At 66.9% G+C, this 12,683-nt stretch overlaps 1 protein-coding gene across 2 annotated transcripts; it reads left to right on the top strand.

Moving 5' to 3' along the window:
* The first annotated feature begins 73 nt into the window (after nucleotides 1-73).
* On the top strand, nucleotides 74-9,713 carry SNCB (synuclein beta). Of its 2 annotated transcripts, none has more exons than XM_026659510.1 (5): nucleotides 74-244; nucleotides 4,944-4,982; nucleotides 5,352-5,470; nucleotides 8,373-8,468; nucleotides 9,580-9,713. In XM_026659510.1, the coding sequence occupies exons 1-5, from the start codon at nucleotides 124-126 to the stop codon at nucleotides 9,607-9,609; spliced, it is 405 nt and encodes a 134-aa protein (XP_026515295.1). In that variant the 5' UTR covers nucleotides 74-123; the 3' UTR covers nucleotides 9,610-9,713. The 2 variants fall into 2 exon arrangements, with proteins under 2 accessions (XP_026515295.1, XP_026515296.1); XM_026659511.2 differs by having other exon boundaries at nucleotides 79-244; nucleotides 8,373-8,462.
* The last annotated feature ends 2,970 nt before the right edge of the window (nucleotides 9,714-12,683 follow it).

The raw sequence follows: 12,683 nt of genomic DNA, 5'->3' as shown, positions 1-12,683 counted from the left end.
GGGGGGGGGGGGGGGTACAGCTGTGCCCGGGCTGCCCTGGCACGGGGGGGCTGGTGGGCACCGCGGGCAGCGGCCGGGCTCCGGAGCCATCTTGCGGGTCTGTCTCCATGCAGAGCCGCCGCCATGGACGCGTTCATGAAGGGCTTGTCCAAGGCCAAGGAGGGGGTGGTCGCCGCGGCGGAGAAGACCAAGCAGGGGGTGGCGGAGGCTGCGGAGAAGACCAAGGAGGGGGTGCTGTACGTGGGTAAGGCTGCGGGGGGCTTGGCAGAGCCGGGGCCGGGCACCCCGGGCTGTGGGTGCGCAGAGGGGCTCCGGGTGGCAGCCGCCTGGGGCGAGAGACGGGCGGGGGGGGAGGCTCTGGGGGCCCGGTGCCTGCGTCCAGCCCTGGGGGTCCCGGGGGCTCCCCGCCCTGCCAGCGGCTGGGAGCAGCAGACAGGCGGTGGGGGGGTTCAGCCCTTGGCAAAGGGCAGGACGGAGGGTGACCAGAGAGCAAGGGTGAAAAATCAGGACGGGGGTGGGGAGTAATTGGCACCTATATAAGACCAAGCTCCAAGTATCGGGACTGTCCCGATAAAATCGGGACATCTGGTCACCCTGGCCAGGGGGTCCCAGGCCCTGGCACGTGACCCACAGCTGCCCTCATCTCCAAGGGCGATCCGTGGACCTGCCACCCCCAGTGCAATGGCAGACCGGCCCAGGCCATGCGGAGCTCCCCAGCTGACGGAGGCAGCTGCTCCCTGCGCCGGGTGCCCTTGGCGGCCCCAGGTCTGGCCCCCCGGGGGGCACTGGCGGGGGGGCCTTGCCGGCGCCCGGGCTGTATGCAGGAGATGCGCTCTGTCCTGGCTGGCTGGTGCCTGCGCCGCCCCCCCCCCCACACACACACACACAAAGCTCAGGCCGCTCAGACTGGCACAGAGCCAAGAGCCCCCTGTGCCCAGGCCCCCGCAGAGCCCGGCCCCGCCTGCCGGGAAGCAGCAGCACCCGCATGTGCTGAGGATCGGGCCATGAAGGAGTGTCTGGGGCCTGCTGCCCCTTGCCTGCCCACGGGCCTGGGCCCATAGCTGTGGATTGTACGGACCAGGCTGTACGGGGGAAGCGCTCCCGGTCGCCCGGTCAGTCGTGTTTGGTGGTGAGGTCACTCAGCCGTGGGGTGACGAGGGCCAGGAAAGCTCCTTGGGGGAGACGCCGACTGAACGGCAGAGGGGCAGGCGGCTCCCACCCCGCCTGAGATCCTCCAGCGGTTAGTGACCGACCCGGCAGGTGGCACTGTGGGGCGCGGGGCAGCAGTGCTGGGGGCGGCTCCAGTCCTGGCCCGGCCCAGAGGGAGGCGCTGCTGTGAAGTGTTCGAGCCGGGGTGAGCCAGGGGGGAATGCAGAGCAGGGCGATGCTCTGACGTGGGGCCGGCAGCCAAAGCCTCCAGGGCTGTGGAGTGTGAAGTCCCTGGCGGGGCTGCTCTGCAGACACCCCTGGACCCAGCCCCCCTCCCCGCCACAGGCGTGGCCTGCTCTGGCACTGCCCCCCCACCCCCTCCACCCCTGGGGAGGGCTCAGACCTTGGCAGCTCAGTCTAATTCCCAACCCCCTGCCTGGGCTCTGCTCACGGGGATTCACGCCCGGCAGGCCGAGGGGCCATCAGGGGGGCTGGGGGCTCAGCTTGTGGGAGCCTGCCCCACCACAGCTTGGCACCTCTCGCCCCTCAACCTGAGCAGAGCCCCTGCACGTGGGTGATGTGGGGCCCAGAGGCCAGTTTGGGGAGGGATTTGATTTAGTCCTGACGAGCTGGTGGGGAGAGGAACAAACAGCTGCCCCAGAGCCCACTCCAGGGAGACAGAGATCCCTCCGCCCACATCTCCCAGAGGGAGTGCCCCTAAGGCGTGGGGCGGGAGAGCTGGCTGGATGAGGCGCTCCCAGCTGCTCCCAGCAGGGGGTGCCATAGGGAACAGGGGAGGGAGCCGGGGGGAGCGCTGAGTGTCGGGGGAGCAGGGGGGAGCGCTGCCTGTGCTGTGGGAGGGAGCTGGCGCAGGGCTGGCGTAGCAGGGGCTGCGGGTCGGGGCTGAGGGGCACCGGCAGGGCTGGGGGAGCAGAAAGGAAGGGAGATGTTACCCTGTGGCCTCTCCCACCTCCATGGGTCCCGGCTGTTCCGGGCAGAGCCCCCGGGCCCCAGAGCTGAGTGCCTCCGTCCCAGCTGAAGCAGACCCGAGCAGGATCCCAGCCACAGCTCGGGGGCCGTGCAGCAAATGTGGGCACACGGGGCAGCCATCGCGGGCAATCCCTGCTTCCCGCGAACTCCACACGCCCAGCCAGGGAGCCCCCAACCCCAGCTCGAGGAATCCACCAGCCAAGCAGGGGCGGCACCAGTCCCATGTGACCTGCGTGGCCGATCTCGGCAGCTTGGGTCTCCTTTCCAGAGCACTCCCGGAGGAGGATTCAGGAGTGGGGGGAGGCGCAGTTCCCCTGGGGCTGGCCCCAGCCAGGGGGTGATGTGGGGTGAGCACTGGGAACCCCACACCCTCCATCCCTGCCCCACGGCCCCAGGCCACTCCCCTTGGAAACTGCAGGGGTCCTTCTCTTCCCCCATGAGGTGGGGGGTCCCCCAATAGGCACCCCAGCCGCTGAGGAGTATCTGCTTGGGCCCTTCTGTCCCCTTGGGGCCGGGTTGGCAGGGTCCCCCAGAGCCATGGGCCTTGGAATGGCCCTGCCCAGGGCAGTTCCCCTTTCACAGCTATGGTCTCAGGCTCTTGGCAAACTCAGGCATTCAGCGGTTGTGTCTCTTACCCCAGCGTTTGTTGTCTCTGGCTCGAGGATCCTGCTGGACGTTGGCACTGAGGGTCTGGTCCCTCTGCCCAGGGGTCTCTGACCTGGAGATGCTAACGAGCCCTGGGGGTGCTGTGATGTGCTAACGCTTTGCTCTTCACGCTGACGTTTCTGCTACGCCGTGTGACCTGGAAAGCCAGGGCTTGCCCCGATTGATCACGACCTGCCCCGGGAATCCATTACTAACTCCTGGCAAGCGAGCTGGGCTTCCCAGTGGGTGAGGACGGTGCCCCTCGATGCCCGCGGGATTCAGTCACGTGTCAAGGCAGCCCGAGTCCGCGTGCGGGTGTCAGACGTTGTAAGTGACTCACCGCTGCGCTAGACCTGCTCCCGCCCAGCCTCGGGCCCAAGGCAGCGGGGACCCTGTGTAATGCCCTCACGTCCTCTTCCCGCAGATGCCACATTTGGCTGCCTCCTGCTGGAGGGCAGCCTCTGCCCTGGCCCCTCCATGTGCTGCTGGGGCTGTCCTCGTGCTGGGCGCGAGCAGAATCCCACCGCACACACCAGCTGGCATCCCTGAAGCGTCCGTGCTGGGCGGAGTCGGGGCTCCTCAGGCTCAGGTGGGCGGCGCTCCCTGTGGGTCTTGTTCAAGCTTCTCCCATTCCCCTGCCGCTCCAGCTTCACCACAGCGGGCGCCCGGGAAGCCCGTCTGCTCCGAGCTGCTCCATACGGGGCCTGTCTCATGCCATGGCTGGATGCTCCCAGGGTTGTTTCCTGGAGCCCCGGCTGAGCATCACAGCCTGGTCTCTGTGCTCTGCCCGCCTGGGCTGATCTCTGCTCCGAAACTGCCCCCAGCCCAGGGGCCGCTGTCCTGCGGTGTGCTTTGGGCTCCGCCAGTGCTGGCTTTGCAACGTGCCCGCCTGCCCCCATCCCAGAGCAGCACCACGGCGGTCCCCCTCCCCACGGCGGTCCCCCTCCCCACGGCTCCCCCCTCCCCATGGTACTCCCCTTCCCCACGGCTCCCCCCTCCCCACGGCGCTCCCCCTCCCTACAGCTCCCCCTCCCAGCCACTCAGGCTGCTGGCCACTGCCCCAACCTGGGGGTTCCCAGGCTCTTGGAGTGCAGATGGGTCTAGCACCCACCTGAGCTGCCCCCCAGGGCCTGGCTGCCTAGCCCCTAGCTCAGAGCTGGCCCTTCAGGCTGCCCCATAGCTTGAACGCACCTTGTCCCAGAAGCCCCCTCCCCCCCTCGGTTCGCTCTGCCGGGGCCCAGGGAGCACGTGGGGACACCTAGCCCGCACGGCGTCGCACGCTCACTACACGGGGACATGGCTCCCCTGAAAACAGGCGCTAACGGCCCCTCTCGGACGGCCCTCGCGGAGTCCCTGGGGGACCCAGCAGACGTCCACAGGCTGGGTAGCTTCTCCCTCATGGAGTCACTCAGCCGGTCAGTGCCCTTCCCCCAGGCATCTGTCCTGCCCCCCCCCAATAGCCATCCACTGCTCCAGAACCACCACCCCGTCCCCCAACCCCGGATCCCTGCCCTTGGCACTCCCCTGCTAGCCGCTGGGGCCACCCCTACAGAGGGGCAGGCCTGATACAGCAATTCTCCTAGCCATCATCCCCCCGTCCTGGCCTGCACAGGGAGCTGGGTGAGCAGCAGCCAGAGGCCAGGGCCCCCCCTGCACCCCAACGGCTCCTCCTTGCAGCAGCCTCCACCCCAGAGCAGGGGGCAGCGAGTCCTGGCCAGACCCCGGCTGCCTCCCTGGCGGTCAGCTCCGAGGCTGCTTTATTCTCTGCAGCCCCGTTCAGCGCATGCCCCCCGCTGCTGAGTGCAGAGACCACGTGTGCAGGGCACCCCCGGGACAGCCAGGAACCCCCAACCTGCCCATGGGGTATCGCCAGGGAGATGCCAGCCTCTGGGGTGAGAGGGGGTGCGTGTCGGGGGGGCAGTACGAGGAGGTGCTGACGTGAGCCGGCCTGGCGCGCCCTGCGAGGGTCAGCGAAGGAGCTGGGCCAGGCTGCCGTGCCCGCGGGTTTGGGTCGCAGGGCATCAGCAGAGCCATGCGGTGTGGCTGCAGCCAGGGTGGCCCCACACGCCTGTATGGACACCACGGCCCCTCCGCGGGCAGCCCCAGACGGCCCCGCCTGGCACCAGCCCCTCTAACCCCCTCTCTCTCCCTCTCTCTAGGAAGTAAAACCCAAGGCGTGGTGCAAGGCGTCACCTCAGGTACCAGCTGCTCTATTCCCCCGGCCCAGTGCCACGCATGGGTGGCTGCGCTAACGAGCTCAGGCTAATCGGGGGCTGTGATGTCACCGGCCTAAAGCCCGTTATGTAACGGGGGCCAGAACACGGGCTTCGGAGCTGCTGGGCCAGGACTTGAAACCCAGCCGCCCCATGGCCCCACGCCTGATGGGGGGAGGGCTGAGTCTGCCCCACAGGGCACATGCAGGGTGGGGGGAGGTGCCTGAGCTCCCTCGCGCTTGCTGGGGCTAGTAGTGTGAGGCCAGGCCTCCCGAGCGCTAGCCCCGGCCGGGCCCTGCCTGGCAGCCGAGGGGCCCCCCCGGGCTGTAACGCGGCTCCGCCTGCCTCTTCCAGTGGCTGAGAAGACCAAGGAGCAGGCGTCCCAGCTGGGGGGGGCCGTCATCTCAGGGGCTGGGAACATCGCGGCCGCCACCGGCCTGGTCAAGAAGGAGGAGTTCCCCACTGACCTGAAGGTGAGTGTCCCCTACAGCGAGCCGGGGGGTGCAGCCTCTCCAGGGGGACAAGGGGCGTCCCGCACCCACGTCCACAGGGTGGCTATCAGGCCCTGCCCGGTGTGCCTGCCTCAGTTTCCCCTGTCTTCTGCCCATGAAAGGAACATCATCTCAGGGTCTGATACACCCCCCACCCCTGGGCACCATGGCAGTAATACCCCGAAAGCTGGCTTCCCTCCCCCTCTGCCTCCCCACCCCTGCTCAGGGGATCAACCCTCCCGCTCCAGCCCCCCCACCAACAGGAGCCCTGCCTCAGCCTCCCACTTCACAGGGGCTCCCAGCTCTGGCCAGTTCTCACCAGCTTCCCCCAGGCTCCTCACTGCAGCTCCGGGCGCTGCTCTGCGTCCGCTCGTTCCTGGCTCAGGCTTTGACCCTCGCTGCCTCCTTCCCGCTAGGCCGGTGCCCTCTCTGGAGCCCAGCGGGGGTCAGCTGACCTGGCCCAGGTCAAGGGCCAGCTCGCCCTGTGGCAGGGAGTTCCCCAGGCACAGCAGGGCCCAGACTGTGCCAGGGGGGCGAGCGTCTGGAAGGTGGAAAGTCCAACTGGGAATCGGGTTGAGCCCCGGCCAGGCTGCCCAGCCGCCCGCAGACACCGAGCCCCTCAGTGCAGCTGGTTTGGCTTCCCCAGCTGAGCGAGGCCTGGCCGGGGGGGGAGCAGCAGGAGGAGCGGGCGGCTCTTTGCTCGGGGGGTGACTCTCCCCCATCATGGCCAGGACAGCACCGCCCGCTGGCTGGAAAGGAATCGCTGAGGGGGCGCGTGGTGTGCACAGCGAGTACCTAAGGGGCGCGCTGGGATCCGCACACAGGCAGGTGGAGACGGGGAGGTGCATGCATGGACGTGTGCAGACATGTGTGTACATGGTTGTGTGCGTGTGGAAGGGTGTGTACATGCGGGGAGGTTTACGGACGTGTGCGTGCGTGTATGAGACCGTGCGTGGGTGCATGTATGTGCAAGGATGTGTAGGGATGTGTGTTTATACAAGGCCGCGCGTGGGGGTGTGCACGTGCAGAGATGTGTATAGACGTGTGTGTGCATGTACAAGACCGGGCGTGGGGGCGTGTGTGTATACAAGGCCGTACATGGATGTGTGTAAATGTATGGGGGTGTGCACATGCAGGGATGTGTGTGGACGTGTGCATGTGTGGACGAGCTCTTGTGTGTGTACATGCAGGGATGTGTATGGATGTGTGTATACAAGGCCATGTGTGTGGGGGTGTATGTGTACGAGGCCGTGCGTGGGGATGTGTGCGTGTACGAGGCCGTGCGTGTGTGTGTACGTGTACGAGGCCATGCGTCGGTGTGTGCATGTGCAGGGATGTGTATAGATGTGTGCATGCGTGTAAGAGGTCGTGCGTGGGGGTGTGCACGTGTACAAGGCTGTGCATAGGTGCGTGTATGTGCAGGGATGTGTGTGGACGTATGCATGTGTGTACGAGGCGGTGTGTGTACATGTGGGGATGTGTATGGATGTGTTTGTATACAAGGCTCTGCTTACGTGCATGTACATGCTGGGATGTGTAGACCGTGTGCGTGCATGTACGAGGCCGTGCATGGGTGTGTGTGTGTGTGTACGAGACCATGCATGGGGGGGTGTACATGTGGGGATGTGTATGGACATGTGTGTATACAAGGCTGTGTGTAGGTGTGTGTATGTGCAGGGATGTGTGTGGACGTGTGCATGCGTGTACGAGGCCGTGTGTGGGTGCGTGTGTGTCTACAAGGATAAGGATGGGGGTGTGCGTGTGTATGAGGCCATGTGTGTACGAGGCCGTGTGTAGGTGCGTGTACGTGTACGAGGCCGTGCGTGGGTGCGTGTACGTGCAGGGATGGGTAGGGACGTGTGTGTGCGTGAACGAGGCCGTGCATATGTGGGTGTGTGCGTGTACGAGGCCATGCGGGGGGGGGTGCATGTGCGGGGATGTGCACTGCCGTGGCTGCTGTCACTGGAGCCGTGCGAGCCGTGAGGTGCCCGACAGCTGCAGCCTCCACAAGCCGAGTTGCCACAATGAGCCGTTTGCTTCCAGCTTATCCGAAAATAGCAACAGCTGAAACAAGGAGGCCGCGGCAGTGGGCAGCTGCAAGGGGAGGGCAGGGAAGGACGTGGCTGCGCCAGGCCAATCGCTGGGGCCGAGCTGAGCCCAGACCTCGGCAGCCTGAGCCGCCCCTGGGGGCAGGGGCTGTGAGCCCGAGGGGGCAGCCGGGGGCTCTGCACAGGCCGGCAGCCGGTGGAGCTGCCCCCAGGCCCCCAGGCCGAGGAGCCCAAACCCGTCGCACAGGCCAGCATGGGGCAGCCAGCCGGGGCTGGAGCCAAGGGGCCCAGAGGGGCACGGCCCAGCCTGGCTCCCCACCCATGACCCAGCCCTGTCCCCCTGCCCCCAGCCCCTCTGCCCCCCCACTCCTTGCAGCAGCGCGGGCAGGACCCAGCCGCCCCCTCAACCAGCCAAGCTCAAGGCTGCAGGGACCTGGAGACAGGTGGGGCTGGGCCAGGGGCATGGGGGGAAGGGGGCGGGCAGGGGCAGGGCCAGCCCATGGGCTCCCTGCGGGGGCAGTGGGGTGGTATTATTACCCACAGTGCCTCGGGGCCCACGTACAGCACAAAGGAGAGCAACAAATGGCCCAAACTGCCCCCCCATGGGTGTTCCTGCCCCCCACCGACCCCTGGCCCCAGAGCCCTGCTGCCCCCACACCTCTGCCCCCACCCCTGCTGCTGCCCCTCCCCCCGGCACCGGCAGAGCTGCGCATCTCTGGGCCCTGTGCTGTGGCACCCAAGGGAGGTGCCATGCTGGGGTCCCTCAGGGAGCTGGCTCGGTCTCCTGCACGAGCCAGTGAGCCCGGGCTGCCCCGATGCCGCTCTCTCCCCTGCAGCCTGAGGAGGTCGGGCAGGAGGCTGTGGAGGAGCCGCTGATTGAGCCTCTGCTAGAGCCAGAGGGTGAGAACTACGAGGAGCCGCCTCAGGTACAGGTGGGTGGGGCAGATTCTGCAGGGCAGGAGCCCGGATGCCCGGGGGATGGGCTCACCTGGCCCATGGCACCACCCACGCTGGTGCCCACCCCCCCGGCACCAGGCCCTGGGCCCACAGCAGCTGCAGCCCTTCTGCCCGGGCTGTGTGCGGCCCAGTGTCCCTGGTGCCCTGGGTACAGAGACCCCTCCCCAGACACCCTCAGGCCGGGGGTCAGAACCGTGGGGCAGTGGGAGCGGCCTGCCCGGAGCTCGCTGCCAGGGATGGGAGCCCAGCCCAGCCCCATGCCCCTCCTGGAGTCGGGAGCTCCTGGGCAGGGCAGGCTGCGGGGCACAGGGCCCAGTGGGGCTGCAGTTCTCTGTGGCTGGATCTAGTAAAGGCCCCGTTCCCCGGCCCCTCTGCTGGGTAACACCCGGTCGGCTGGGGGGTGACGTCAGGCTGAGCCTAGTGGGACACCCCGCCCCGCACTCCCAGCTCACACCGCACCCTGCCCTGTTGGAGGGGGAAGGCGCCAGGCCTGGTCACGGCCCCAGGGCGGAGCAGCCTGCGCTGGGGAGGTTGTCACCCATGAGCCTTCCGGCCGCTGGCCGGGGCAGGCTCGGTCCCTCACCCACTAGCCTGAGGAGATGCCCCCATGGCGGGCACTGCCCAGCCTGGCCCCAAAGCAGCCCGGGGCGGGGCCCATTCTGGGGCCAGGGCCTGGTCAGAGCATTCTGCGCCCGGCGGGTCTCGTCTCCATGGGCAGCCCTGAGGCTGCTCTCCCCTGCACTTAGACTGTGCCAGCTGGGTCCGCTGCCTTGTGCAGACCGGGCGGGGGGGGGGGGTCCAACCTGGCACAAAGGCTTCTGGGCATGCAGCCAGGGCCACAGCCCCACATGGAGCGAGTCTCTGGTGCTGGACCCACGTCACTGCCTGGCCTGAGGCACCCGGCTGGGCTGCAGCTCAGCGGTGGCTGCTGAGAGGTGCCAGGGCAGCTGGTCCCCAGCACGCGCTGGAGGCAGGGGCCCTGGGGCAGCCCCTGCCCAGGCCGCTCCCCCATGTGGAGGCCGTGCTGGGTGCCCTGGCACCGCGCAGTCTCCAGCTCACGCCAGCCGCGGTCTCTCTTCCCCGCAGGACTATCAGGAGTACGAGCCGGAGGCGTAATGGCCGCGCCCACCCCGCCACCTCCACCAGCAGCACAATAATGACAATACCCCCTTGTGCCCCTCCCCGGCCTCTCCCCAGGCAGGTGCCAGCGCAGGGGGCGATGGCAAGGACCCCCTGCCCCATTAAGTCACAAGTTCTTCCTGCAGCCCCGCGCCCAGGGGCCTCGCCGGAGGCCACGTTGCTGTATCGTGTCCTGTAGTGTAAAGAGAAACTCGTCCTGCAGCCGCCCGCGCCGCGTGCCCCTGGCCCGGCTTATTGCCCTGCGTCCCTCCCAGCGCCATAAGCCCGGCTGGCCCCGTGTCCGGCCCCAGCATGTTTCACTGAGCCGAGTGGCCCGGCCGGCGGGAGCCCTGGTGCGGCACGCGCCCCTGGGGCTGCTGTACATTTGCTTGCACGCGCCTCCCGGTGATTTTGCGCCCGTCTTCATGGAACTTTTTTTGATATTCTGATGGATGGTTTATGCCCTTGTGCCCCCCCCCCCCCCGATGCGATGTTGTGACGTGGCATGGATCCCCCCCCCGTGTGCAACACGGGGCAGCTGCCAGTGACACAGCTGCTCCGTCCGTGAATAAAGCCAGATCTTCTCTGTCACTGCTGGTGTGGGTCTGTTGTTCCTGCGGGGGGGGGGGGGGGGAGAGAACCCCTGCAGGGTCACGGTGTGTAACCCACAGGGCTGGGCATGGGGGTCACACCCCAGAAGGGGCGCCAGCCACTTGCTTCCAGCCTGGGGCGTTTGGGCTCAGCCCAGCCCCTAGGGAACAGGCCTCTTCCCTGGGGGGCAGGGGGGAGCGTGACTCAGAGACCCCCAGACTCTGGAGCCAGGGATAGCCCCACAGCTGCCCTGAGGTAAAGGGCCCCAGCCCCCACTGCCCCACAGCTGGAGTGGGCACAGCACTCCCCCCAGGCCCCCGTCCCCTGCTCGGTGCACACTCAGCAACCCCCACGTGGGAGAAAATCCCACCAGCTGCAACGCCCCCCCCGCCCCCTGGCATTGCAGGCCTGGGGATCAGCCCCCACCTCGTGCCGGCAGCTCCAGGTGCACCGCAGCCTCTGAGCGCCCCCAGTCTGCACCCCGCAGGGATCCCCTCCCAGCACCAGAGCCCACGGCTGGGGCACGGGGACAGGGGCTGGCTCAATACGAGGCCCCATGGACAGCTGCACGAGGGGGAAGGGCCTGGCCAGGTGCACTCTGGGGGGCTGGCTCCGAGCCCACCCCCCCCTTGCCATGGGTCCCAGCTCCCACAGGGCAGGGGACAGGCTGTCTGGGACCCCAGCCCCAAGGGGTGCATGGCCCATAGGAAGCAGGTGGCCTTACCTGCCTGTGTAAGGGAGGGGGGAGCAGCAGGCATGAGGCTATGCAGTGACGTGCTGAGCCTCCCGCAGGCCCAGAACCCAGGAGTCCTGGTGCCCCTAGGCCCTGCCTCTGCCCCGTGGCTGGAGTTACACGCTCCCGTGAAGGGCTCCAGGAGAGGGGCTGGCCAGAGGAATCCTGAGAGCCCGTGAGGGAGTTTTCATGGCTGCTGCCAGGGCGTGAGGCAGGTGCCAGTGGGGGGCGGGGGGGCTGGCCGATGCAGGTTCGTGACTTTACAGAGAAAGTTCCTGGTGCTATGATGCTCCCCCCTCCTGTGCTGGCTGCAGAGCTCAGCACCCCACTGCCACCCGACAAGGGGCCAGGTCCCAAGAGCACGTGAGGGGCGACCCTTCAGAAAAATCCTCCTTAACCCTTCGTGGTCTCCAATACACCATGCACAAGGAGCAGAGGTGGGGCCCTTCTCTCACTCCTGGTCTGCCTTTAAGGTCCCGCACCTGGGAACAGGACGGTTCTCGCACACCCAGGATCTGAGCTGGGCCTTCGCAAGAGGTGCGCATGGCCCTCTCCGCTCCGCACAGCAGCCCCTCACACAGCTCAGAGCTGCTGCCTCTGCAGGGCCGCTGCTCTGGGCCCTCATCATCCCTGACTCGGCAAACGCCAGCCAGCCCGAGAACGGGTGAGGCTGTGAAAACGGGTAACCCAGGGCAACCCACCTGGGTTGAGGACTACGAGCCACCCTTAGCAAGTCCTAGGGCACTTGCCCTTCGATGAGGGGCACTCGCCCTTGGGTCCCCACCTCATGTTACACCCCCCAAGCCAGGCCTGCTGGTCACCGTCCCCAGCACAGACCGGAAGGGGCAGCAGCCAACAACCCCAGCACACAACGGGTTCGCTGATGCCTGCAATCCCCTCTGCAGCATTTGCACACAGCCAGCAGAGCTCCCCGCAGCACCTGGTGCCCCAGCTCCTGGCGCCGTTACACGGTGCCCAGCCCTGCCCCTGAGCGAGAACGGGCTCCCTCGGCCCTGGAACGCAGTCAGGGCCCCAGGAGAAAACCCTGCCAGCGGCCGGGGAGGACACAGGCAACAGCCAAGGGCGCACCAGACTCTGCCCATTGGTTCAGTGTGCAGGAGCCACCCGCTCCCTGCAGCCCCCCAGCCAGCAAACCCACTCAGCAGCATGGCACAGGGGTGCCAAAATCACAGGGACCCTTTCCCACCCAAGGGGCCCCCTGCTCTCAGGTGGCAGGGGGACAGATCTAGAGAGGGCAGAGTCCAGGGGAAAAGATGGACACATCCCAGAAAAACACAGGGGGTTTCCATTTCTTCTAAGGCCGAGTATGGAAACCTTGGAAATTTGGGGAAAAAGTGAAAAGAAACTTGTGTGAAATGTTCTCTCCGGAGGAGCCGTGAAAGAGGGAGGAAAGACGGCGAAACTCGAGCTACGCCAGCACTTCCAAGAGCACTTCAGTAACTGCTGCAGTTACACTGGGCTGTCCGGTGGTGAGGTCTGTCTAGAACGACAGCACACAGGGCGGACCGTGCACCGTTAAAGAGGCCGGGGTGGCTCTATACTCAACTTGCCTGCTGTTCCTTACTCGTGTGCTCTGGGATCTGGGTATGGGGATATTCCTTCTCTAGAACCACCACTTCCTTCTGGGGCTGCAGGATGATGGCAGGGCGGGTCTATTTCCATACTCGTGCTGAGCCCACAGGCTGTGACCTTCCCCGGAGTTGACACCAATATTGATGTTTTCTAT

The sequence above is a fragment of the Terrapene carolina genome, unplaced genomic scaffold (assembly GCF_002925995.2).
Source record: "Terrapene carolina triunguis isolate 2854851 unplaced genomic scaffold, T_m_triunguis-2.0 Scaffold629, whole genome shotgun sequence".
NCBI classification, from domain to species: Eukaryota; Metazoa; Chordata; order Testudines; family Emydidae; genus Terrapene; species Terrapene triunguis.
Note: the sequence above shows the minus strand (reverse complement) of the source record. Positions and strands in the feature narration are given on the sequence as shown.

What these genes read in the sequence shown, in the direction of transcription:
- SNCB (XM_026659510.1), top strand. Translation starts at nt 124, where the DNA reads ATGGACGCGTTCATGAAGGGCTTGTCCAAGGCCAAGGAGGGGGTGGTC. An exon ending in GGAGGGGGTGCTGTACGTGG is followed by an intron (nt 245 to 4,943) that starts GTAAGGCTGCGG and finishes CCCTCTCTCTAG; the next exon opens with GAAGTAAAACCCAAGGCGTG. An exon ending in GGTGCAAGGCGTCACCTCAG is followed by an intron (nt 4,983 to 5,351) that starts GTACCAGCTGCT and finishes TGCCTCTTCCAG; the next exon opens with TGGCTGAGAAGACCAAGGAG.